Genomic DNA, 23,848 nt, shown 5'->3' on the forward strand with positions numbered 1-23,848 from the left:
GGACGTGGGGTATAGAGGGGTTGTGTTATGGAGGAGTGGTTTGTGAACGTGGGGGAAAAGGGGTTATGTTATGGAGGAATGGTTTGTGAACGTGGGATATAGAGGGGTTGTGTTATGGAGGAGTGGTTTGTGGACGTGGGGTATAGAGGGGTTGTGTTATGGAGGAGTGGTCTATAGACGTGGGGTATAGAGGGGTTGTGTTATGCAGGAGTGGTTTGTGGACGTGGGGTATAGAGGGGTTGTGTTATGGAGGAATAGATTGTGGATGTGTGGTATAGACGGGTTGTGTTATGGAGGAATCGTTTGTGGACGTGGGGTATAGAGGGGTTGTGTTATGGAGGAGTGATTTGTGGTTATGGGTGTAGAGGGGTTGTGTTATGGAGGAGTGGTTTGTGGTTATGGGTGTAGAGGGGTTGTGTTATGGAGGAGTGGGTTGTGAACGTGGGGTATAGAGGGGTTGTGTTATGGAGGAGTGGTTTGTGGACGTGGGCTATAGAGGGCTTGTGTTATGGAAGAGTGGTTTGTGGACGTGGAGTGTAGAGGGATTGTGTTATGGAGGAGTGGTTTGTGGACGTGGTGTATAGAGGGGTTGTGTTATGGAAAAATCGTTTGTGAACGTGGGGTATAGAGGGTGTTGTTATGGAGGAGTGGTTTGTGGACGTGGGGTATAGAGCGGTTGTGTTATGGAGGAATGGTTTGTGGACATGTGGTATAGAGGGGTTGTGTTATGGAGGAATCGTTTGTGGACGAGGGGTATAGAGGGGTTGTGTTATGGAGGAGTGGTTTGTGGACGTGGGGTATAGAGGGGTTGTGTTATGGAGGAGTGGTTTGTGGACGTGGGGTATAGAGGGGTTGTGTTATGGAGGAGTGGTCTGTAGACGTGGGGTATAGAGGTGTTGTGTTATGGAGGAGTGGTTTGTGGACGTGGGGTATAGAGGGGTTGTGTTATGCAGGAGTGGTTTGTGGACGTGGGGTATAGAGGGGTTGTGTTATGGAGGAATAGATTGTGGATGTGCGGTATAGACGGGTTGTGTTATGGAGGAGTGGTTTGTGGACGTGAGGTATAGAGGGGTTGTGTTATGGAGGAGTGGTTTGTGGTTGTGGGTGTAGAGTGGTTGCGTTATGCAGGAGTGGTTTGTGGACGTGGGGTATAGAGGGGTTGTGTTATGGAGGAGTGGGTTGTGGACGTGGGGTATAGAGGGGTTGTGTTATGGAGGAGTGGTTTGTGGACGTGGGGTATAGAGGGGTTGTGTTATGGAGGAGTGGGTTGTGGACGTGGGGTATAGAGGGGTTGTGTTATGGAGGAGTGGTTTGTGGACGTGGGCTATAGAGGGCTTGTGTTATGGAGGAGTGGTTCGTGGACTTGGGGTATAGAGGGGTTGTGATATGGAGGAGTGGTTTGTGGACATGGGGTATAGAGGGGTTGTTTTATGGAAGAGTGGTTTGTGGACGTGGTGTATAGAGGTGTTGTGTTATGGAGGAATCGTTTGTGGACGTGGGGTATAGAGGGGCTGTGTTATGGAGGAATCGTTTGTGGACGTGGGGTATAGAGGGGTTGTGTTATGGAGGAGTGGTTTGTGGACGTGGGGTATAGAGGGGTTGTGTTATGGAGGAGTTGTTTGTGGTTACGGGTGTAGAGGGGTTGTGTTATGGAGGAGTGGTTTATGGATGTGGGGTATAGAGGGGTTGTGTTATGGAGGAGTGGTTTATGGATGTGGGGTATAGAGGGGTTGTTTTATGGAGGAGTGGTTTGTGGATGTGGGGTATAGAGGGGTTGTTTTATGGAGGAGTGGGTTGTGGACGTGGGGTATAGAGGGGTTGTGTTATGGAGGAGTGGTTTGTGGACTTGGGGTATAGAGGGGTTGTGTTATGGAGGAGTGGGTTGTGGACGTGGGGTATAGAGGGGTTGTGTTATGGAGGAGTGGTTTGTGGACGTGGGCTATAGAGGGCTTGTGTTATGGAGGAGTGGTTCGTGGACTTGGGGTATAGAGGGGTTGTGATATGGAGGAGTGGTTTGTGGACGTGGGGTATAGAGGGGTTGTTTTATGGAAGAGTGGTTTGTGGACGTGGTGTATAGAGGTGTTGTGTTATGGAGGAATCGTTTGTGGACGTGGGGTATAGAGGGGCTGTGTTATGGAGGAATCGTTTGTGGATGTTGGGTATAGAGGGGTTGTGTTATGGAGGAGTGATTTGTGGTTATGGGTGTAGAGGGGTTGTGTTATGGAGGAGTGGTTTGTGGACGTGGGGTGTAGAGGGGTGTGGTATGGAGGAGTGGTTTGTGGACTTGGGGTATAGAGGGGTTGTGTTATGGAGGAGTGATTTGTGGTTATGGGTGTAGAGGGGTTGTGTTATGGAGGAGTGATTTGTGGTTATGGGTGTCGAGGGGTCGTGTTATGGAGGAGTGGTTTATGGATGTGGGGTGCAGAGGGGTTGTGTTATGGAGGAGTGGTTTGTAGAAGTGGTGTAGAGGGATTGTGTTATGGAGGAGTGGTTTGTGGATGTGGGGTATACAGGGGTTGTGTTACGGAGGAGTGGTTTATGAATGTGGGTATAGAGCGGTAATGTTATGAAGGGCTGGTTTGCAGACGTGGTGTATAGAGGGGTTATGTTATGGAGGAGTGGTTTGTGGACGTGGGGTATAGAGGGCTTGTGTTATGGAGGGGTGGTTTGTGGACGTGGGGTATAGAGGGGTTGTGTTATGGAGGGTCGATTTGTGGACGTGGGGTATACTGGGGTTGTGTAATGGAGGAGTGGGTTGTGGACGTGGGGTATAGAGGGGTTCTGTTATGGAGGAGTGGTTTGTGGACGTGGGGTATAGAGGGGTTCTGTTATGGAGGAGTGGTTTGTGGACGTGGGCTATAGAGGGCTTGTGTTATGGAGGAGTGGTTCGTGGACGTGGGGTGTAGAGGGGCTGTGTTATGGAAGAGTGGTTTGTGGATGTGGGGTGTAGAGGGATTGTGTTATGGAGGAGTGGTTTGTGGACGTGGTGTATAGAAGGGTTGTGTTATGGAGGAATCGTTTGTGAACGTGGGGTATAGAGGGGTTGTGTTATGGAGGAGTGGTTTGTGGATGTGGGGTATAGAGGGGTTGTGTTATGGAGGAGTGGTCTGTAGACGTGGCGTATAGAGGGGTTGTGTTATGGAGGAGTGGTTTGTGGACGTGGGGTATAGGGGGTTGTGTTATGGAGGAGTGGTTTGTGGACGTGTGCTGTAGAGGGGTTGTGTTATGGAGGATTGATTTGTGGACGTGTGGTATGGAGGGCTTGTGTTATGGAGGAGTGGTTTGTGGATGTGGGATATAGAGGGGTTGTGTTATGGAGGAGTGGTTTGTGGACTTGGGGTATAGAGGGGTTGTGTTATGGAGGAGTGGTTTGTGGACGTGGGGTATAGGGGGTTGTGTTATGGAGGAGTGGTTTGTGGACGTGGTGTATAGAAGGGTTGTGTTATGGAGGAATCGTTTGTGAACGTGGGGTATAGAGGGGTTGTGTTATGGAGGAGTGGTTTGTGGACGTGGGGTATAGAGGGGTTGTGTTATGGAGGAGTGGTCTGTAGACGTGGCGTATAGAGGGGTTGTGTTATGGAGGAGTGGTTTGTGGACGTGGGGTATAGGGGGTTGTGTTATGGAGGAGTGGTTTGTGGACGTGGGGTATAGGGGGTTGTGTTATGGAGGAGTGGTTTGTGGACGTGTGCTGTAGAGGGGTTGTGTTATGGAGGAGTGGTTTGTGGACGTGGGGTATAGGCGGTTGTGTTATGGAGGAGTGGTTTGAGGACATGGCGTATAGAGGGGTTGTGATATGGAGGAGTGATTTGTGGACGTGGGGTATAGAGGGGTTGTGTTATGGAGGAGTGGTTTGTGGACGTGGTGTATAGAGGGGTTGTGTTATGGAGGAATCGTTTGTGAACGTGGGGTATAGAGGGTGTTGTTATGGAGGAGTGGTTTGTGGACGTGGGGTATAGAGCGGTTGTGTTATGGAGGAATGGTTTGTGGACGTGGGGTATAGAGGGGTTGTGTTATGGAGGAGTGGTTTGTGGACGTGGGGTATAGAGGGTGTTGTTATGGAGGAGTGGTTTGTGGACGTGGGGTATAGAGCGGTTGTGTTATGGAGGAATGGTTTGTGGACGTGGGGTATAGAGGGGTTGTGTTATGGAGGAGTGGTTTGTGGACGTGGGGTATAGAGGGGTCGTGTTATGGAGGAGTGGTCTGTAGACGTGGGGTATAGAGGGGTTGTGTTATGGAGGAGTGGTTTGTGGATGTGGGGATAGAGGGGTTGTGTTATGGAGGAGTGGGCGATGGACGTGGGTTATAGAGGGGTTGTGTTATGGAGGAGTGGTTTGTGGACGTGGGATATAGAGGGGTTGTGTTATGGAGGGTTGGGTTGTGGACGTGGGGTATAGAGGGGTTGTGTTATGGAGGAGTGGTTTGTGGACGTGGGGTATAGAGGGGTCATGTTATGGAGGAATGGTTTGTGGACGTGGCGTATAGAGGGGTTGTGTTATGGAGGAGTGGTTTGTGGACGTGGGGTATAGAGGGGTTGTGTTATGGAGCAGTGGTTTGTAGACGTGTGGTGTAGAGGGGTTGTGTTATGGAGGATTGGGTTGTGGTCGTGGGGTATTGAGGGGTTGTGTTATGGAGGAGTGGTTTGTGGATGTGGGGTATAGAGGGGTTATGTTATGGAGGAATTGTTTGCGGACGTGGGGTGTAACGTGGGCTGTAGAGTGGTTGTGTTATGGAGGAGGCGTTTGTGGTTATGGGTGTATAGGTTTTGTGTTATGGAGGGGTGGTTTGTGGATGTTGGGTATAGAGGGGTTGTGTTATGGAGGAGTGGTTTGTGGACATGTGGTATAGAGGAGTTGTGTTATGGAGGAGTGGTTTGTGGACTTGGGGTATAGAGGGGTTGTGATATGGAGGAGTGGTTTGTGGACGTGGGGTATAGAGGGGTTGTGTTATCCAGGAGTGGTTTGTAGACGTGGGTGTAGGGGGGTTGTGTTATGGAGGAGTGGTTTGTGGACATGGGGAGTAGAGGGGTTGTGTTATGGAGGAGTGGTTTGTGGACGTGGGGTATAGAGGGGTTGTGTTATGGAGGAGTGGTTTGTAGACGTGGGGTGTAGAGGGGTTGTGTTATGGAGGAATTGTTTGTGGACGTGGGGTATAGAGGGGTTATGTTATGGAGGAATTGTTTGTGGACGTGGGGTGTAACGTGGGCTGTAGAGTGGTTGTGTTATGGAGGAGGCGTTTGTGGTTATGGGTGTATAGGGTTTGTGTTATGGAGGGGTGGTTTGTGGACGTTGGGTATAGAGGGGCTGTGTTATGGAGGAGTGATTTGTGGACGTGGGGTATAGAGGGGTTGTGTTATGCAGGAGTGGGTTGTGGACGTGGGGTATAGAGGAGTTGTGTTATCCAGGAGTGGTGTGTAGACGTGGGTGTAGAGGGGTTGTGTTATGGAGGAGTGGTTTGTGGACATGGGGTGTAGAGGGGTTGTGTTATGGAGGAGTGCTTTGTGGACGTGGGATATAGAGGGGTTGTGATATGGAGGGGTGGGTTGTAGACGTGGGGTATAGAGGGGTTGTGTTATGGAGGAATCGTTTGTGGACGTGGGGTATAGAGGGGTTGTGTTATGGAGGAGTGGTTTGTGGACGTGGGGTATAGAGGGGTTGTGTTATGGAGGAGTGGTTTGTAGACGTGGGGTATAGAGGGGTTGTGTTATGGAGGAGTAGGTTGTGGTCGTGGGGTATTGAGGGGTTCTGTTATGGAGGGGTGTTTTGTGGACGTCGGGTATAGAGGGGTTGTGTTATGGAGGGCTGGTTTGTGGTCGTGGGGTATACAGGGGTTGTGTTATGGAGGAGTGGGTTGTGTACGTGGGGCATAGCGGGGTTGTGTTATGGAGAGATAGTTTGTGGACATGGTGTATAGAGGGGTGTTGTTATGGAGGAGTGGTTTGTGGACGTGGGGTATAGAGGTGTTGTGTTATGGAGTAGTGGCTTGTAGACGTGGGGTATAGAGGGGTTGTGTTATGGAGGAGTGGTTTGTGGACGTGGGGTATAGAGGAGTTGTGTTATGGAGGAGTGGTTTGTGGATGTGGGTATAGAGCGGTTATGTTATGGAGGAGTGGTTTGGAGACGTGGGGTATAGAGGGGTTGTGTTATGGAGGAGTGGTTTGTGGTCGTGAGGTATAGAGGGGTTGTGTTATGGAGGAGTGGTTTGTGGACGTGTGGTATAGAGGGGTTGTGTTATGGAGGAGTGGTTTGTGGACGTGGGGTATAGAGGGGTTGTGTTATGGAGGAATGGTTTGTGGACGTAGGGTACAGAACGGTTGTGTTACGGAGGAGTGGTCCCTGGACATTGGGTCTGGTGGGGTTGTGTTGAAGTGTGTGTCCCGGGAGTATTAAGAAAGGGTTCTTGGAGTAGAGCTTTGTAGATGATACTTACTGAGCAGGGCTCCTCCATACAGTCTCACAGATATCTTACTGCCTGAACCACCGTCATCAAAGACTGCATCATACAGCCGGTCGGGGAAGATTAGCGCCTGGCAAAAAGACAGGAACATTCTTTCTGACAATGTCCCCGAACAGATGCTCCGGTCTCAGCACAACGAACAGACGATGCCCGTGTTACGAGGACTGTGTATTTCCTAGGTGCTGTAATTAAGAAGCTTAGGGAAAAGACAAGGCACCCCCCATGACCCCAGCTCAGGGAGACCTGAACCCCTCCCAACCTCAGGGAGATAGGCCCACTGGCCACAGGCCATGTGTCGGAGATGGGCTCACACCTCACACGGTCATCACCTTCTCACTGAGTTCCCACAGAAAAGTGCCAACGTAGAGTTGTACCAAGGCTGAAAATGGAAAATGGTTGCACAGCCCTTGGGGACAGACCGGAGGAAGGGAGGAAAATTAGGAAGGAGTTGGGGAATTGGAGAATGAGGGATGTGGGAGTGAGGAGTGGGGAAATCAGGAGGAAGGGGTATTGAGAGTGACGGAGGTAGCCTGCAAGGGAGACTGGGAGTGAGGGATTGAGGTTTAGAGTGAGTGTGGGACACCAGGTATGAGAGAGGGGTGATCAGTGGAGTATGAGAAGCTGTAAGTGGGAGAGGCCATGCCAGATAAAACTGCACATCATGTCCCATAACACTGAGTTTACTACCTCTGAAACAATTAGCTCTCTCAATGAGGAGCATGCAATGTTGTTGAGGCAGGGAGCGTTTTTCTCCTGTTTGTTTCACTTATTTCCCAGAGCTGAGATTTTTAGCGCTGGTGTTTCTGGTTTAAAACTGCCAAAGCATTACAGAACAATATCCAGGTCCCTTTCACTTTGGTGCAGAACACAGCAAAACATGATATTTTAAAAAATGTTGATAAAAGGCGAAATAATACTATTCATTGTGACCTGGATGTCCTTTTGAAAACTCATTGGTGCTGTAAACAGTCAGAAAGGTAGTGAGAGGGGTCAGTTGTAAAGAGTACAAGGAGTGTGTATACACTGGGATTATCTGGACTGTGAGTGTGTGCACACCAGGATTGTCACACTGGGAATCTGTGCACACCAGGATTGTCACACTGGAAGTAGGTGAGCACTACGATTCCGGCATTGGGAGTGGGTGCGTACAGGGATATCCCTCACTGGCACACTGGGACTCCCCGCACACTGAGTGGTCACACTTGCATTCCCCAGAACTGCAGTGGGTGTGCATCTGAATACCCACTTTGCAAGTTGGTGTACACTGGGATTTCCTGCACTGGGAGTGGTATATACTGGTATTTTCCACATAGGGAGTGTGTATACTGGGATTCCTTGATCTGGGAGTGATATATACTGGGATTTTCCACACTGGGAGTGGTATATACTGGGATTTTCCACACTGGGAGTGGTATATACCGGGATTTCACACACTGGGAGTAGTGTCTACTAGGATTTCCTGCACTGGGAGTGGTATATACTGTGGTTTTCCGCACTGGGAGAGTTTTCTACTGAGATTTCTTGCACTAGGAGTGTTATATAGTGGGATTTTCTGCACTGGCAGTGGTATATACTGGGATTTCCTGCAGTGGGAGTGGTATATACGGGTACTTTCCACATTGGGAGTGGTGTATACTGAGATTTTCTGCACTGGGAATGGTACATATTGGAATTTCCCTCACTGGGAGTGGTATACACTGGGATTTCCCTCACTGGGAGTGGTATATACTGGGGTTTTCTGCCCTGGGAGTGGTATATACCAAAATATTCAGCACTGGGTGTGGTACATATAGAGATATCCTGCTCTGGAGGTGGTATATACAGGGATTTCCTGCACTGGGAGTGGTATATACTGTGTGACAGTGTGGACTGACTGTCAGTACACTGTGTCATTTGTGCCAAATGTGAATGTTTGAGCTGATAAAGTCTTCATGATGTGGAATATTTCCCACCCATCAAAAAGTGCTGGAGGAACTCAGCAGGCCCGGCAGCACAGATGCAGCTTTTGGCTCATGAAGTTCAGGATATATTTGGTAATAAGATGACTGCCCTAAATCTCTCTGTATTGGCAGAGTGAATGGACAGAATGGATACAGCTTCCCCACCCACACTGCCACGTGAGACTGCATTCACAGTAATGTCCTGTCCCTGTCGGACAGATCCTTTATCCAGCCTGCGAATAGAGCAGTGGTGACACAGTCACTGTACTCACCATGATGGCAACAACACTGAACATGACGGCTGACACCACCTGCCACAACCTAAATGGAGTTAAACAGACTGATTAGTGCATGCAGTGTGTGACACACACACACACACACACACACACACACACACACACACACACACACTCACACTCACACACACACTCAGGCAATTATATTCATAAGGAAGTTTAGAAGCACAGAAACACATTCAAAGTAACTTTGATACAGATACACGCAAATACATGCACAAACATTAATAAACAAAAATACTCACGAGTACATTTTGGAAAACACAAACAAACACACAAACATTTGTTTCCCATGTGTTTTGGAGTGTTACTATGGTGACTGGTCCCCTCCAATGGAGGAGCAGTCAGTAAGAATGAACTCCGCTATGTGAGTCATCTGGCTCCCGTTCTCATGCTCAGAGCTGGGCTGCCACCAAGCAGCAGGTACCAGCCAGTGCCTGCAGGGGGCAGCAGAGTACACAGCATTCTCCAGCCCAGGCTCAAACTTTCCAACTGATTTGTCACACTGATCAATATCTGGACATTGGATTATGTGAAAGCCTTCTTTATGACAGTAATCGCAGAAAACTTTGCCTTATGACTTCTGGCCAATGGGAAATCATACCAAGCTCCGCACAGACACAACACTGCAGGAGCGCTGCAGGTCAGGCGGCCACCGATGGAAAAGATCACAGTTGACGTTTTGGACCGAAACCCTCCATCGGGACTGGGGAAAAAAATGAGGAGTCAGAGTTAGAAGGTGCGGGGAGGGGAGGAAGAACCACACGGTGATAGGTGAAACCGGGAAGTTGCGGGGGGGGGTTGTGAAGCAAAGAGCCAGGAAGTTGATTAGTGAAAGAGATACAGGCCTGGAGTAGGGGGAATATGATAGCAGAGGACATAAGGCCGTGGAAGTAAGAAAAAGGGAGGAGCCCCAGAGGTGAGAGGGGGAAATAGTAATGAGGAATGGTGAAGGAGAGCTGGCGGGGGGTTATGCTGGGGGCATTACCAGAAGTTTGAGAAATCGATGTTCATGCCATCAGGCCGGAGGCGACCCAGATGAAATACAAGGTGCTGCTTCTCCAACCTGAGTGTGGACTCATCACGACAGTAGAGGAGACCATGGAATGATATGTCAGAATGGAAATGGGAAGTGGAATTAAAATGGGCGGCCACTGGGAGATCCCTTCTGTCTGGATGGCATGAACATCGATTTCTTGAACTTCCCAACCACACTTTGATGAGGCCACACTCAAACTGGAGGAGAAACATCTTATATTCCATCTGGGTAGCCTCCAGCCTTGTGGAATGAACATCGATTGCTTGAACTTCCGGTAATGATCCCCTCCTCACCATTCCCCATCCCCTTTTCCCTCTCTCACCTTATCTCTTTACCTGTCGATCACCTCCCTCTGGTGCTCTTTCCCCTTTTCTTTCTTCCATGGTCTTCTGTCCTCTCCTATCAGACTCCCCCTTCTCCAGCCCTGTATCTCCTTCACCAATTAACTTCCCAGCTCTTTACTTCACCCCTTCCCCACTGCTCCCTCCTGGTTTCACCTACCACCTTGTGGTTCTTCCTGCCCTCCCACCACTTTCTTACTCTAACTCCTCACCCATTTTTCTCCAGTCCTGATGAAAGGTCTTGGTCCAAAACATCGACTGTACTCTTTTCCATAGATGCTGCCTGGTCTGCTGAGTTCCTCCAGCACTTTGTGTGTGTTGCTTGGTTTCCAGCATTTGCAGGTTTTCTCATCCCAGATGGTTCCTCTGCCAAATGGCAGAGCAGTTCGAATAATTTAATTGTGGAGCAGATGCGATGGACTGAATGCCCAACCCTGCTCTACGTCTAATGGCAGGGATGTTCTTTGCCAGATATTCTCCCAGTGACCTCATGATTTGCATGGCCACCATTTCTACGAAGCTGCTGTGAGTCCGGGCTCCAAGCCCTAACCCTAGCATGGAAGAGCACCAGTGGACAGAAAGCACCTTGTGCTACTGTGCTGCGTTTACAGTCACAGAGTTACTGAGTAAGCCCTTCAGCTCATCTCATCCTGCCTGAGATAGTCCCATTTCTCTCCATCTGATCTATTTCCCTCCAAATCTTTCCTGCCCATCTACCTGTCCAAATGTCTTGTAAATGTTGTAATTGCACCATGTCTACCATTCCCTCTGGCAGCACGTTCCACATACACATCGCCCTCTGTGTGAAGAACTGCTTTGGAAAGAAACCCTCCGAATCCTGTATTTTCCTGGTCTCTCACTCCTACTTGAGAGGATGGTGGGATGAGGCAATCTCACGTTTGAGAAGCAGCTGGATGAACACCTGAATCCCAAGTCTCTGAGGACTATGGATAACAGGATGAAGTACGGACAGGTGTTTGCCGATCAGCATGGCAGGATCTGCTTCTGTGCAGTACTAACCCGATGATTCCAACTCACAGAATCATTAAACACAGCAGTTAAAGAGTAAGCCTGCCCAACCTCACCTGATATCAAAATAGCAAACCTCCAAACTCTTCCAATGTATAATATCCTTCCTTTATTAAGGAGACCAATCTGGTACACAGACGTCTGGGTCTGGTCTCGGGTCTCAGCCCGAAACATCAACTGTGCTCTTTTCCATACATGCTGTCTGGCCTGCAGAGTTCGTCCAGCATTTTGTGTGTGTTGCTCGGATTGCCAGCATCTGCAGATTTTCTCTTGCTTGTCTCACCTAATCATTGTTCCAAATGTCTTCTTGGCTAATTTCAGGACTTTTTTTTTTTAATTCAGTTTCTAGGCTTGTTTCTAAGTGTTTCGCTTCAAGTTTCAAATGCACAGCCAGATTTGGCCTGCATGCCTCACATAATTTTGGAATAGGAACTGATTTATTGTTGTACAGTGAAAAGGTCGTCTTGGATACTGCTCATACAGATCAATCGGTACACATTGCATTAAAAGATGCAGAATAAACTGTAACAGCTACAGAGAAAGTGCAGTGCAGGCAAGCCGTAAGGTGCAGGTTCGTAATGAGGTAGATTGTCGGAGTTTGTAGAACTTTAAGCAGAGAGCTGGTGGGATTGACAGCATCTCACTTGGGCTGGTGTAGTGGGAGGAGTAGCCCCTTCACCATTACCTCCATCCAGAGGTCACCGGCAGGCAGTGTTTTGAGGCCTGGGCTGGAAGCAAACAGGGCTAGGAAGTGCCGATCCCGTGGTGAGGTGGAACAATGTGAATGGGGCGGAGGGCAGCTCCTACTCAATTCAGTGTGAACAGCCCCAGCGTAGGAGAGGGAAACAAATCCCACCGTTCTGGCAACACTTACCGAGCGATCACACTAAATGCATTCGGAGATTGAGAAGGTATGGTATGTCACCAAAGACAAATTACTAATATGTAGTGGAGAGCATTCTTACTGATTACATCACTGCCTAATGTGGAGGCTGCAATGCACAGGAGACTGAGCAAGCTCTGTCACAGGCACACTATCGAGGACATCTTCAAGAAAGAGGCATCCAGCATTAAGCTCTGTCACCATCTGGGGCTTCTCATTTCTATCAAGCAGGAGCCTGATCAGCTACACTTAATGATTCTTCCCCTCTGCCGTCAGATTTTTGAATAATCCATCAACTCCGAATATACCTCAAATTCCTTTATTTTATTGCACTATTTATGTTTGTAACTGATAGTCATTTTATACCTTTGGACTTTATTGCTGTTGCAAAACAACAAATCTCACATCATCTAAGTCAGTGATGATACATCTGATCCTGAGTCTGACATTGCATCTGAATAGTGAACATAGTACCTGAGTCCCAAAGGCTCTCGCATAGCAAATTTCATTTCATTACCCAGGACTTGACTGATCTGAAAAAGAAAAGAAATGCAGTAAACAATTTTTGTCTCTTCTTCTGTCACCCAGACCGAATTCCCAGAGTTTAAGGACACTCTGCATTCCCGATCCCTCCACACAAAAGGAGAGTTAGTATCTGACCCCCAAATCCCTGCTGACACTCTCCGGTTTCACATCCCGCTACTGCCTAGTGCTGGACCCTGCTGTTGTTTGCTGAAATGACCTGGTTCCACATTTCTGATATTTCTGATGACAATCTTTTAGATGATCTTTCTGATAGGCGGTTACCCCAGTCATCCATTGAAGTTCTACACAGCTCAGAATCAATGGGCTTTTAATGAGGAAATCTAGGTGCCTGTGTCCTGCTGATACAGTCATTCAGCCTACTCGACATTGAACTCTCAGCTAACCCGCTATAAGCTCCAGTCGGGAAGAGCTCATTTATCCTTCTTGTCTATTAACGTCCATATTGCTTGAGATGATTTTTGATACTGATTGTCACCATGCTTCAATTTTGATATGGTTTTTATTATTACATTAATGCGTTTGAGTTTCTCTTTGACTTCTGGAATAGAGGCTGGTGCTTAGCAGACCCTGTAATAGTGTTTAGTGTTTATTAAGTAAAGTGAGCAACAGTAGTGTAGCAGTTAGTGTGACACTATTACCACTTGGGGCGTTGGGAAGTTTGGTGTTCAGTCCTGGCGTCCTCTGTAAGAGTCTCAGTAGTGTGTATTTTCTCTGGGTCCTTCAGTTTCCTACCACAGTCCAAAGTCATACCAGGTAGGTTTATTGGTCATTGTAAATTGTCCCACAATTAGGTGAGGGCTAAATCCGGGTTGTCAGGTGTTGTAGGGGCGGTGTGGCTCAAAAGACCAGAAGGGCTTCCTCGGCACTGTATCACCAAATAAAAACAATAATAGTTAGTGTCTACAGGGCTTCCTGTGATGAACTGGTAATGTTAATTGCAGTTATGTTGTTGAACAATAATTCTGAATTAAGTTACATAATGGACCATTATGGAGTTATAACATGGCTGCTGATGTAGACTAGCACAGTGTGTGGCATTCTTATCGTTTGTTTCAGACAAATGGACTACTGTCGCAGTCCATTATTCAGATTGTCTAATTGATCAATAATGTTTTATATAATTTGTTAAATAAAGTGTTCCTTGTAAAATAAACCATCGGAAAGATCCTTACCAGGAAATGGTTATCACAGGACAGCCCAACTTTAAACGCATGGACGGAAATTACAATGGACATTTACAAAATGGAGAAGATAACAGCATCTGTTAATCATAGGTTGGAACAATTTTATTCTTACTGGAAAAAACGGTCTAACTACATAACACCTCATAGGCCTGATTTTACTCCCATAATCAATGAATATGTTGTAAAAAAAAATCACTCCCTACTCTGAACATAGTTTTCTTCTTTCGATTGTTCTTTCTTTCCTCTCCTTTCTATAAGTGTATACCTCAGATAAATAGTATGTGGAGATTTGTGACAAATATGATTATATGATACATATGTACAGTATCTGAAATTCATCTTATGGAAATGTTTGTTTGATGATGAAATTCAATAAAAAATAAATTACAAAAAAAAGAAAAGACCATTGGTGTTTATTGGGGTCGTGTGAAAGACCATCGGTGTTTATTGGGGTCATGTGAAAGACCATCGGTGTTTATTGGGGTCATGTGAAGACAATCGGTGTTTATTGGGGTCGTGTGAAAAACCATCGGTGTTTATTGGGGTCGTGTGAAAGACCATCGGTGTTTATTGGGGTCGTGTGAAAAACCATCGGTGTTTATTGGGGTCGTGTGAAAAACCATCGGTGTTTATTGGGGTCGTGTGAAAGACCATCGGTGTTTATTGAGGTTGTGTGGATAGACTTGAGTGGAACACAAACACAGAGGCTGTTTACAAGAAGGGCCAGAGTCACCTCTACTTCCTGAGGAGAATGAGCTCCTTTGAAGTATGCAGGCCTCTCCTTCACGTTCTACCAGTCTGTTGTCGCCAGTACAATATTCTGTGTGATGGTGTGCTGGGACAATGGCATTAACATGGTTAATGTCATCAGGCTCAGTAAAGTGATTAGAAAGGCAGGTCTGTTGTAGGAGTCAAACTGGACACACTGGAGGCTGTGGTAGAACAAAGGACCCTACGGAAAATCCTGGCAATTCTGGACAGTGTTTCTCACCCTCTGCATGCCACCTTGGCTGAACAGAGGAGCACTCTTAGTAATAGACTAAGACAACTGTACAGAGCTCTATACAGGCCATCCTTACCCTTGGCCATTAGACTCTATAATGAGACAACCTATAGCTGGGGAAGTGATGACCCCCTTTCTGGTAATTATTTTTTATTCTTTCTTACTTCTCTTCCAATATTTGTATATTTGTATATCGGTGCAATTGTAATGCTACTGTGACACTGCAATTCCCTTTGGAATCAATAAAGTATCTGTCTATTTATCTATCTAACCAACAGTGCAACTGTTTGCTTCCTGAGGTAATGCAAGGAATCATTGGTTGTTATTGATTGGAAAATTGCAAATGTCACTTCACTCTTCAAGAGAGCGGCAGAAAAAAGGAAATTACAGGGCAGTTAGTCTGACCTCTGTGAGAAAATAGGCCAAATTCAGCATGGTTTCCAGAAGGGAAAATCTTGCCTGACAAATCTGTTGGAATTCTTCGAAGAAATAACAAACAGGATAGACAAAGGGGAATCAGTGGATGTTGTACACTTGGATTTTCAGAAGGCCTTTGACAAGGTGCCACACGAAGCTGCATAACAAGTTAAGAAACCATGGTATTACAGGAAAGATACTAGCATGGATAGACCATTGGCTGATTGGCAGGAGGCAAAGAGTGGGAATAAAGGGTGCCTTTTCTGGTTGGCTACCGGTGGCTAGCATTATTTCATAGGGGTCTGTGCTGGGACCACTTCTCTTTACTTTATATGTCAATGATTTGGATGAAGGAATTGATGGCTTTGTTGCCAAGTTTGCAGATGGTACAAAGATAGGTGGAGGGGCAGGTAGTGTTGAGGGAGCAGAGAAGCTACAGAAGGACTTAGACAGATTAGAAGAATGGGCAGATTGAATTCAGTGTCGGGAAGTGTATGGTTATGTACTTTGGTAGAAGAAATAAAAGCGTAGACTATTTTCTAAGTGAGGAGAAAATTCAAAAATCTGAGGTACGAAAGGACTTGGGAATCCACACGCAGGATTCCCTAAAGGTTAATGTGCAGGTTGAGTCGGTGGTGAGGAAGGCAAACACATTGTTGCATTCATTTCAAGAGAATTAGAACATAAAAGCAAGGATGTAATGTTAAGACTTTATAAGGCACTGGTGAGGCCGCACTTGGAGTATTGTGAGCAATTTGAGGGTCTTATCTAAGAAAGGCTGTGCTTACATTGGAGAGAGTGGAAATTAGGTTCACGAGGGTGATTCTGGGATTGAAAGGCTTGTCATATGAAGAGCACTTGATGGCTCTGGGCTTCTACTCACTGGATTTTGAAGAATGATGGAGGGTCTCATTGAAACCTATCGAATGTTGAAATGCCTCGACACAGTAGATTTGGAAAGGATGTTTCCAATGGTGGGATAGTCTGAGACCAGAGGACACAGCCTTAGAATAGAGGGAAGTCCATTTAGAATGGAAATGAGGAGGGATTTCTTTAGTTAGAGAGCGTTGAACCTCTAGCTAAAGAGGTCTTTGTCACAGGTGGCTGTGGAGGCCAAGTCATTTAGAGTATTTAAGGCTGAGGTTGATAGATTCTTGATTACTCAGGGCATGAAGGGATAAGGGGAGAAGGCAGGAGATTGGGGCTGAGAGGGAAAATGGATCAGCCATGATGAAATGGCGGAGCGGACTCGATAGGCCAAATGTCCTAATTCTGCCCCTATATCTTATGGTCTTAAATCAAGCAAACAGCAAAACTGTAAAGGATGAATTCACTACTCAGTATGTTGAGAGATCAAGCTTTATTAGATCCAAAGATTAGGCAAGGCCAGTATTCTCCAGAGTTTTAAAGCAGAAGAGATGTATTTATCGAAAGATGCAAAATCACTCAGGGGATTCAGGGATAATATTTTCTCTGGCTCGGGTGTCTGAAACTAGTTTCAGAACTGGCCATTTAGGACTACGATAAGAAGAAACTGGTGGCCTACCTGTGGACCTGTCCCCAGAAGCAGGTTTTAAAGGCTGGGTCACTGTTTATTTGGGAGAAAGGCTGAATGTATGTTGGATTTTAAGGGAATCAATAAATGTGGCATTCTTGAAGAAAAGTGGCATTGTGGTAAAAATTCAAGAGATTTTGAAACAAAGCAGTTTGCAAGAGGGACCACAAGTTCAACTCTTGTTTCTGTCTGATATTCTTTATTACACTTTTTGCATTTATCAGGCTCTGTGGTTGACAGTTGGTGTTCAATGGGCTGTTTGTCTTTGTTGTGAAATTGATCTGGCTTGTCTTGGGCCGGTCTTGCTTACTGCCATTGTGAAATAAACCACCCTTGTTCAGTGATGTGTATAGAAAGTAAGTGTTTCATGATGTTGTGAATGGGACTGCTCACGTTTATTGGGGTTGTTTATTTGCTTTCTGCTAGTGTTTAACTTGTCTGTGAAACGGGTCATTAGTATTTATTAGTGTTGTTTAGTGTGGATGTATAATGAACCACTAGTACTTATTTACTACTTTAGCATAGTGTTGGTGTTCAACAGGGTTTCTGAAATGGGCTACTGGTGATTCCGGAAGTTGTGAAGTCAGTATCTAATGATAAAATTCTGTAATTGCTGGAAACCTGATATAAAATGAGTGAGTCAGCAACTCTGGAGCAGTGGGGGAGCCGGCAATAATATCTCAGGTCAAAGACCTTTCATCAGAACCGTTTACCGTTTCCACTGAAAGGTCACCGACCTGACTTTGTTCTCCCTTTCACAAGTGCTGTCTGGCTTGCTGAGTCCTTCTAGCAATCTTCGTTTCATTAATGAACAGAGTGGTCCTAATCAATCTGTAACATGCCTTGAATTACTGGATGTAAGATGCTGCCATGTGGGTTTTCATTTGCTGTGATATTTACATGTTTTGTCATTCACTGTACTTTTACAGCAGGAAGTATTTATTGATCTCCTCGGGCTGATGCAGTTGGTATTTGGAAGGGGCAGTTTGGGAGGTGCCAGCAGCGTGTCCCTGCTGGGCCGTGAAGTGTGGTTATTCAACATCACTCTGTCTGTGCACTGCCTGAGTCACCGCTCGAAATGCAAAGGGCACACTTGCTGTTACCCGTTCACACCATGTCCAACAGAATAACAAGCTCTGAAAATTAACAGTTCAGTTAAATTGTCAATCATGACATTTCAGCTATTGGGTGTACGAGAAGTACACAAAATTATAAGGCATAGAGACAGGGTGAATGGAATGCTTGCAGAGATTTTCTCCTCAGATCATGTGAGCTGGAACTCGAAGTCATAGGTTTAGAGCAGAGGAGTGAAATATTCAAGGGGCACTGAGGGAGATTATCTTCAATTGAGGCTGGTGCGAGTATGGATTGGGCTGTGACCGCAAGTAGCAGACGTGGATTCAATTGAAATATTTAAGAGAAGCTTGGATAGCTACATGGATGAGAGGGGAATGAAGGGCTATGATCCAGGTGCAGATAGCTGGCATCGGGCAGACCAGGCTGGCATGAACTAAATGGGCTGAAGGGCCTGTTTCTGTGCTGTAGAGATTTTCGTGCCATACTCTAACACTAACTCCAAATTAAACACAGTCACGGGCAGTGCAGTAAAAGCTCAGGTGTGGAGATATGGTCCACTCTTTAACTCTCGACTCCCTTCACATAACGAAGCTGCAGCCTGGAAAAGAAACTGGATTTCCCTTTGACCAATTCCATTTAAGTGGAGGCTTCAGAAGAACGTTTTAATCTTTCGAGGTCTGGGTGTCACTGGAAAGGCTGACATTTATAGCCCACCCCACATTGCCATTGGAGGTGTGGAGATTTACAGCACAAAACAAGGCCTGCAGCCCATTGAGTTCATGACAACCCATTTTCACCTATCCTACACCAATCCCATTCCATTCTCCTCAGATTCCCATCAACTCCCACAAGATTCTACCACTCACCTACACATCAGGTACAATTTACAGTGGGTAATTAACCTACCTGCCCTCACACCCGAGGGATGTGGAAGGAAAACCCATGCAGTCACAGGCAGAATACAGACCCCACAGAGCCCAAGATTGAACCTATGCCACTCCAGCCATGAACAACAGCTCTACCAGCCTCTTTTGAAAAGGTGTGGTGGTGGGTGAGGGTGAGCTGGCTTCTTGAAACATTGCAGACTTTCTGGTGAAGTTGCAGAGGAAGGAGTCCCCAAATGTCGACCCAGGAACGATGAAGGACTGGCAATAGATTTTCAGGTCGAGGCAGTGTGCTGACTGGGAAAGGGCCCGCAAGTACTGGTCAAGAGCTATGAGAAAGCATTGTTGTGAGACAACGGGCAAGTGTTTCTGCCCTCTGATTTCCTCAAATAGAAACGAGAGGGGAAGTCGTGACTCAGGAGAAACTTCTTGGTGTGAAACAGCAAAAGGTCTGGAGCTTTATAAAGTGGGATAAAAGTGGCTAAACTCTTGCATGTGAGAAAAAAATTAGAATCAAAATATCATAAGACAAATTTTCCCTGCAAATCGGAAATATAAAAGCTGTTAGAAACGCCCATCAGCAGAGAAGAAGAGGTAACATTTCAGGTCAATAACTCTGAAAGCTAACCCTGCCTCTCTCCCCACAGATGCTTCCTGACCCCACTGTGTATTTCTAGCATTTTCTCCTTTTATTTATAAGTATACCATTTAGAATCAGAATCCGGTTTAATATCACCAACATATGTCATGAAATTTGTTTACCCACGACTGTGTGGCTAGGCACAGCTCAAATGCCATCTATATGGTTGCTGATGATACAACCATGGCTGGCAGACTCTCAGATGGAGACAAGAGGGCGTACAGGAGCGAGATATACCAGTTAGTGGAGTGGTATCGCAACAACAACCTTGCACTCAATGACAGAAGACCCAAGAGCTGACTGTGGACTTCAGAAGGGGTAAGACGACGGAACCCAAACCAATCCTCTTAGAGGGATCAGAAGAGGAGAGAGTGAGCAGCTTCTAACTCCTGGGTGTCAATATCTCTGAGGACATAACCTGGTCCCAACATATCAATGCAGCAATAAAGAAGGCAAGTCAGCAGCTATACTTCATTAGGAGTTTAAGGAGATTTGGTTTGTCTACTAAAACACTCGAAAGCTTCTACAAATGTACCACAGAGCACATTCTGACAGGCTGCATCACTGTCTGGTATGGGGGGGTTACTGCACAAGATCAAAGTAAGTCGCAGAAACTAGTAAAATTAATCATCTCCGTCATGGGTACTAGCCTCTGTAGTATCCAAGACACCTTCAAGGAGTGGCGCCTTAGGGAGGCGGCCTCCATCAATCTGAGAGTTGTATGAATATTTCTGAATATCCTGTGTAACATTTTTACACAGATAGTGGTGGGTGCCTGGAATGCACTGCAGGTGGTAATGGTGGAGGCAGATATGAAAGAGGTGTTTAAGAGGCTCTTGGATAGGCATCTGGATGTACAGAGAATGGCAGTAGATGGACGATGTGTGCACAGGAGGGATCAGTTTAGTCAGGCATTTAAGTACCAGCTTAATCACTTCAGCACAACATCAAGGGTCAAAGGGTGCGGTGTGTATGTTTACACTGTATGTATATGAGCAAGAATTATACAAACTGTCATTTCTCGTGTGGATAATCAAAAGTTATTGCTTATGGGAAAGAGAGGAATAAAGGAATGCAGGGCTGTGGAAGAATTTTGGGCTTCCATGGACACAGAAGGATTGAATGAAATTAACCTGAAGAAAACTGATGTGGATTAATGAATGACAAATATCCTGTACCCAAGCCATCAAGGTAGTCACTAACTCGGTGGATCAGGAAGTCTTTACAGATCTTTCAGAAGGATTTTAATAAGACTCCTCCCAGGAAACCACGTATAGTAAACTACACTGCATGGGTGCTGAGCCTGTGACATTGATTGGAAATTAGGCGAGAGAAGGAGGGAGAAAGATAAGGGATTTATTCCGTGAATGGCAAAATGTGGTGCAATGTTGCTCAAAGGGCTTAGGTGGAACCTCACCTCAAACCTGAAGGTGGAAAGTAGAGTATATCTAAATCTGTCTGATTATTATTGCATGAATGGAGCAGAACACTGTATCCGAATCAGAATCAGGCTTATTATCGCTGAACCGGGAGCGAGGGTGGATCCATCTAAGTGTTGCGCCAATTTAGGAAGGCTGAGTACGGGCTGGGAGTGGCCCAGAGCATATCGCTGCGGTCGGGTCAGGCTTGAGTGTGGGGGTCAGCCCGGAGCCTGGACAATTTAAACCCTGAGGTGAGGGTCGGGACCGGAGGCGAGGGTCTGCTCTGTGACGATTTACTCCGTTCTCCCCGACACCGACACCGAGGCTGTGCCGTGCCACGGCTGCTGCGGGCTTAGTGTCTGCCAGCTTTCTGGCAACTTGCCTCTGTCTGATGGACTGGGACTGAGACTGAGACTACGGGCCCACTCCGGCTGCTCTGCGCTTCAGATTTATGACTCAATTTTGTTCTGAATGCTAATGGTCACTTCATTGTTTGCACAATTCTGTTTTTTTCTCTCTCTCTCCGTGCATTGGATGTTGGTCTTTTTTTTCAGATTGGGTTCTTTCAGGTTTCTTGTTTTGTGGTTGCCTGTTAAGCAGAAGAATCTCAAGGTTCTATAATTTACAGGTACTTTGACAATAAAGGTACTTTGAACTTTGGATATATGTTGTGAAATTAGTTGTTTTGTTGGCAAGAGACAGTACAAGACACAAATGATTACTTTAAAGCCACAATTAAAGAAAAGTAATGTAAAGGAAGAACAGAGAGTTAGTGTTCGTGGGGTCATGGACTCTTCAGAAATCTGCTGCAGAGGGGAATTCTGTAGTAAATTATGGGATGTATGACAATATATCTGAGGAAGAAAACTTGGTCAGCATAGACAAGCTGGGCTGACGAAGTGATTCTGTGCTTTATAACTCAATAATGAAGAAAAATTATACCATACCCCTAATGGTGAAAGATTTGGATTTAGATTCCTATTGCATGATATGTAGGTGTCATCACGAGAGAGTAGCAGATAGAGCAGAGGGCAGTCAGGGAGACAGGGCAGAGGGTATTCAGGGAGATAGGACAGAGGGTATTCAGGGAGACAGGGCAGAGGGTATTCAGGGAGATAGGGCAGTGAGTATTCAGGGAGATAGGGCAGTGAGTATTCAGGGAGATAGGTACAGAGGGTATTCAGGAAGATAGGGCAGAGGGTATTCAGGGAGATAGGGCAGAGGGTATTCAGGGAGATAAGTACAGAGTGAATTCAGGAAGATAGGTGCAGAGGATATTCAGGGAGATAGGTACACAGGGTATTCAGGAAGATAGGGCAGTGGGTATTCAGGAAGATAGGGCAGTGGGTATTCAGGGAGATAGAGCAGAGGGTATTCAGGGAGATAGGGCAGAGGGTATTCAGGGAGATAGGGCAGAGGGTATTCAGGGAGATAGGTACAGAGGGTATTCAGGGTGATAGGTACAGAGGGTATTCAGGGAGATAGGGCAGTGGGTATTCAGGGTGATAGGTACAGAGGGTATTCTGGGAGATATGTACAGAGGGTATTCAGGGACATAGGTGCAGAGGGTATTCAGGGAGATAGGTACAGAGGGTATTCAGGGAGATAGGGCATAGGGTATTCAGGGAAATAGGCACAGAGGGTATTCAGGGAGATAGGCACAGAGGGTATTCAGGGAGATAGGTACAATGGGTATTCAGGGAGATAGGTACAGAGTGTATTCAGGGAGATAGGCACAGAGGGTATTCAGAGAGATAGGCACAGAGGGTATTCAGGGAGATAAGTACAGAGGGTACTCAGGGAGATAGGTACAGAGGTTATTAAGGGAGATAGGTACAGAAGTTATACAGGGAGATAGGTACAGAGGGTATTCAGGGAGATAGGTACAGAGGGTATTCAGGGAGATAGGTGCAGAGGGATTCAGAGTGATAGGGCAGAGGGTATTCAGGGAAATAAGTACAGAGGGTATTCAGGGAGATAGGGCAGTGGGTATTCAGGGAGATAGGTACAGAGGGTATTCAGGGAGATAGGGCAGAGGGTATTCAGGGAGATAGGGCAGAGGGCAGTCAGGGAGATAGGTACAGAGGGTATTCAGGGAGATAGGTGCAGAGGGTTTCAGAGTGATAGGGCAGAGGGTATTCAGGGAGATAAGTACAGAGGGTATTCAGGGAGATAGGGCAGTGGGTATTCAGGGAGATAGGTACAATGGGTATTCAGGGTGATAGGTACAGAGGGTATTCAGGGAGATAGGGCAGTGGGTATTCACGGTGATAGGTACAGAGGGTATCCTGGGAGATAGGTACAGAGGGTATTCAGGGACATAGGTGCAGAGGGTATTCAGGGAGATAGGTACAGAGGGTATTCAGGGAGATAGGTACAGAGGGTATTCAGAGAGATAGGCACAGAGGGTATTCAGGGAGATAAGTACAGAGGGTACTCAGGGAGATAGGTACAGAGGTTATTCAGGGAGATAAGTACAGAAGTTATACAGGGAGATACGTACAGAGGGTATTCAGGGAGATAGGTACAGAGGGTATTCAGGGAGATAGGTGCAGAGGGTTTCAGAGTGATAGGGCAGAGGGTATTCAAGGAGATAAGTACAGAGGGTATTCAGGCAGATAGGGCAGTGGGTATTCAGGGAGATAGGTACAATGGGTATTCAGGGTGATAGGTACAGAGGGTATTCAGGGAGATAGGGCAGTGGGTATTCAGGGTGATAGGTCCAGAGGGTACTCTGGGAGATAGGTACAGAGGGTATTCAGGGACATAGGTGCAGAGGGTATTCAGGGAGATAGGTACAATGGGTATTCAGGGATATAGGTACAGTGGGTATTCAGGGAGATAGGTACAGATTGCACTCAGGGAGATAGGTACAGAGGGTATTCAGGGAGATAGGTACAGAGGGTATTCAGGGAGATAGGTACAGAGGGTATTCAGGGAGATAGGTACAATGGGTATTCAGGGTGATAGGTACAGAGGGTATTCAGGGAGATAGGGCAGTGGGTATTCAGGGAGATAGGTACAGAGGGTATTCAGGGAGTTATGTATAGAGGGTATTCAGGGAGATAGGGCAGAGGGTATTCAGGTAGATAGGGCAGAGGGCAGTCAGGGAGATAGGTATAGAGGGTATTCAGGGAGAT

At 46.6% G+C, this 23,848-nt stretch overlaps 1 protein-coding gene across 1 annotated transcript in view; it reads right to left on the bottom strand.

Annotated features, from left to right (window-relative positions):
* The window catches only part of tp53i11b (tumor protein p53 inducible protein 11b), a 252,783-nt gene that overhangs the window by 64,540 nt on the left and 164,395 nt on the right, over nt 1-23,848 (bottom strand). The window contains exons 3-5 of the mRNA XM_072272176.1: nt 12,456-12,514; nt 8,666-8,714; nt 6,427-6,523 (exon numbers count right to left, since the gene is read on the bottom strand). Of these exons, the coding sequence (XP_072128277.1) occupies nt 6,427-6,523; nt 8,666-8,714; nt 12,456-12,514 (205 nt within the window). The remainder of the gene's footprint in view (nt 1-6,426; nt 6,524-8,665; nt 8,715-12,455; nt 12,515-23,848) is intronic.

This window comes from Mobula birostris, chromosome 11, assembly GCF_030028105.1.
Source record: "Mobula birostris isolate sMobBir1 chromosome 11, sMobBir1.hap1, whole genome shotgun sequence".
NCBI lineage: Eukaryota > Metazoa > Chordata > Chondrichthyes > Myliobatiformes > Myliobatidae > Mobula > Mobula birostris.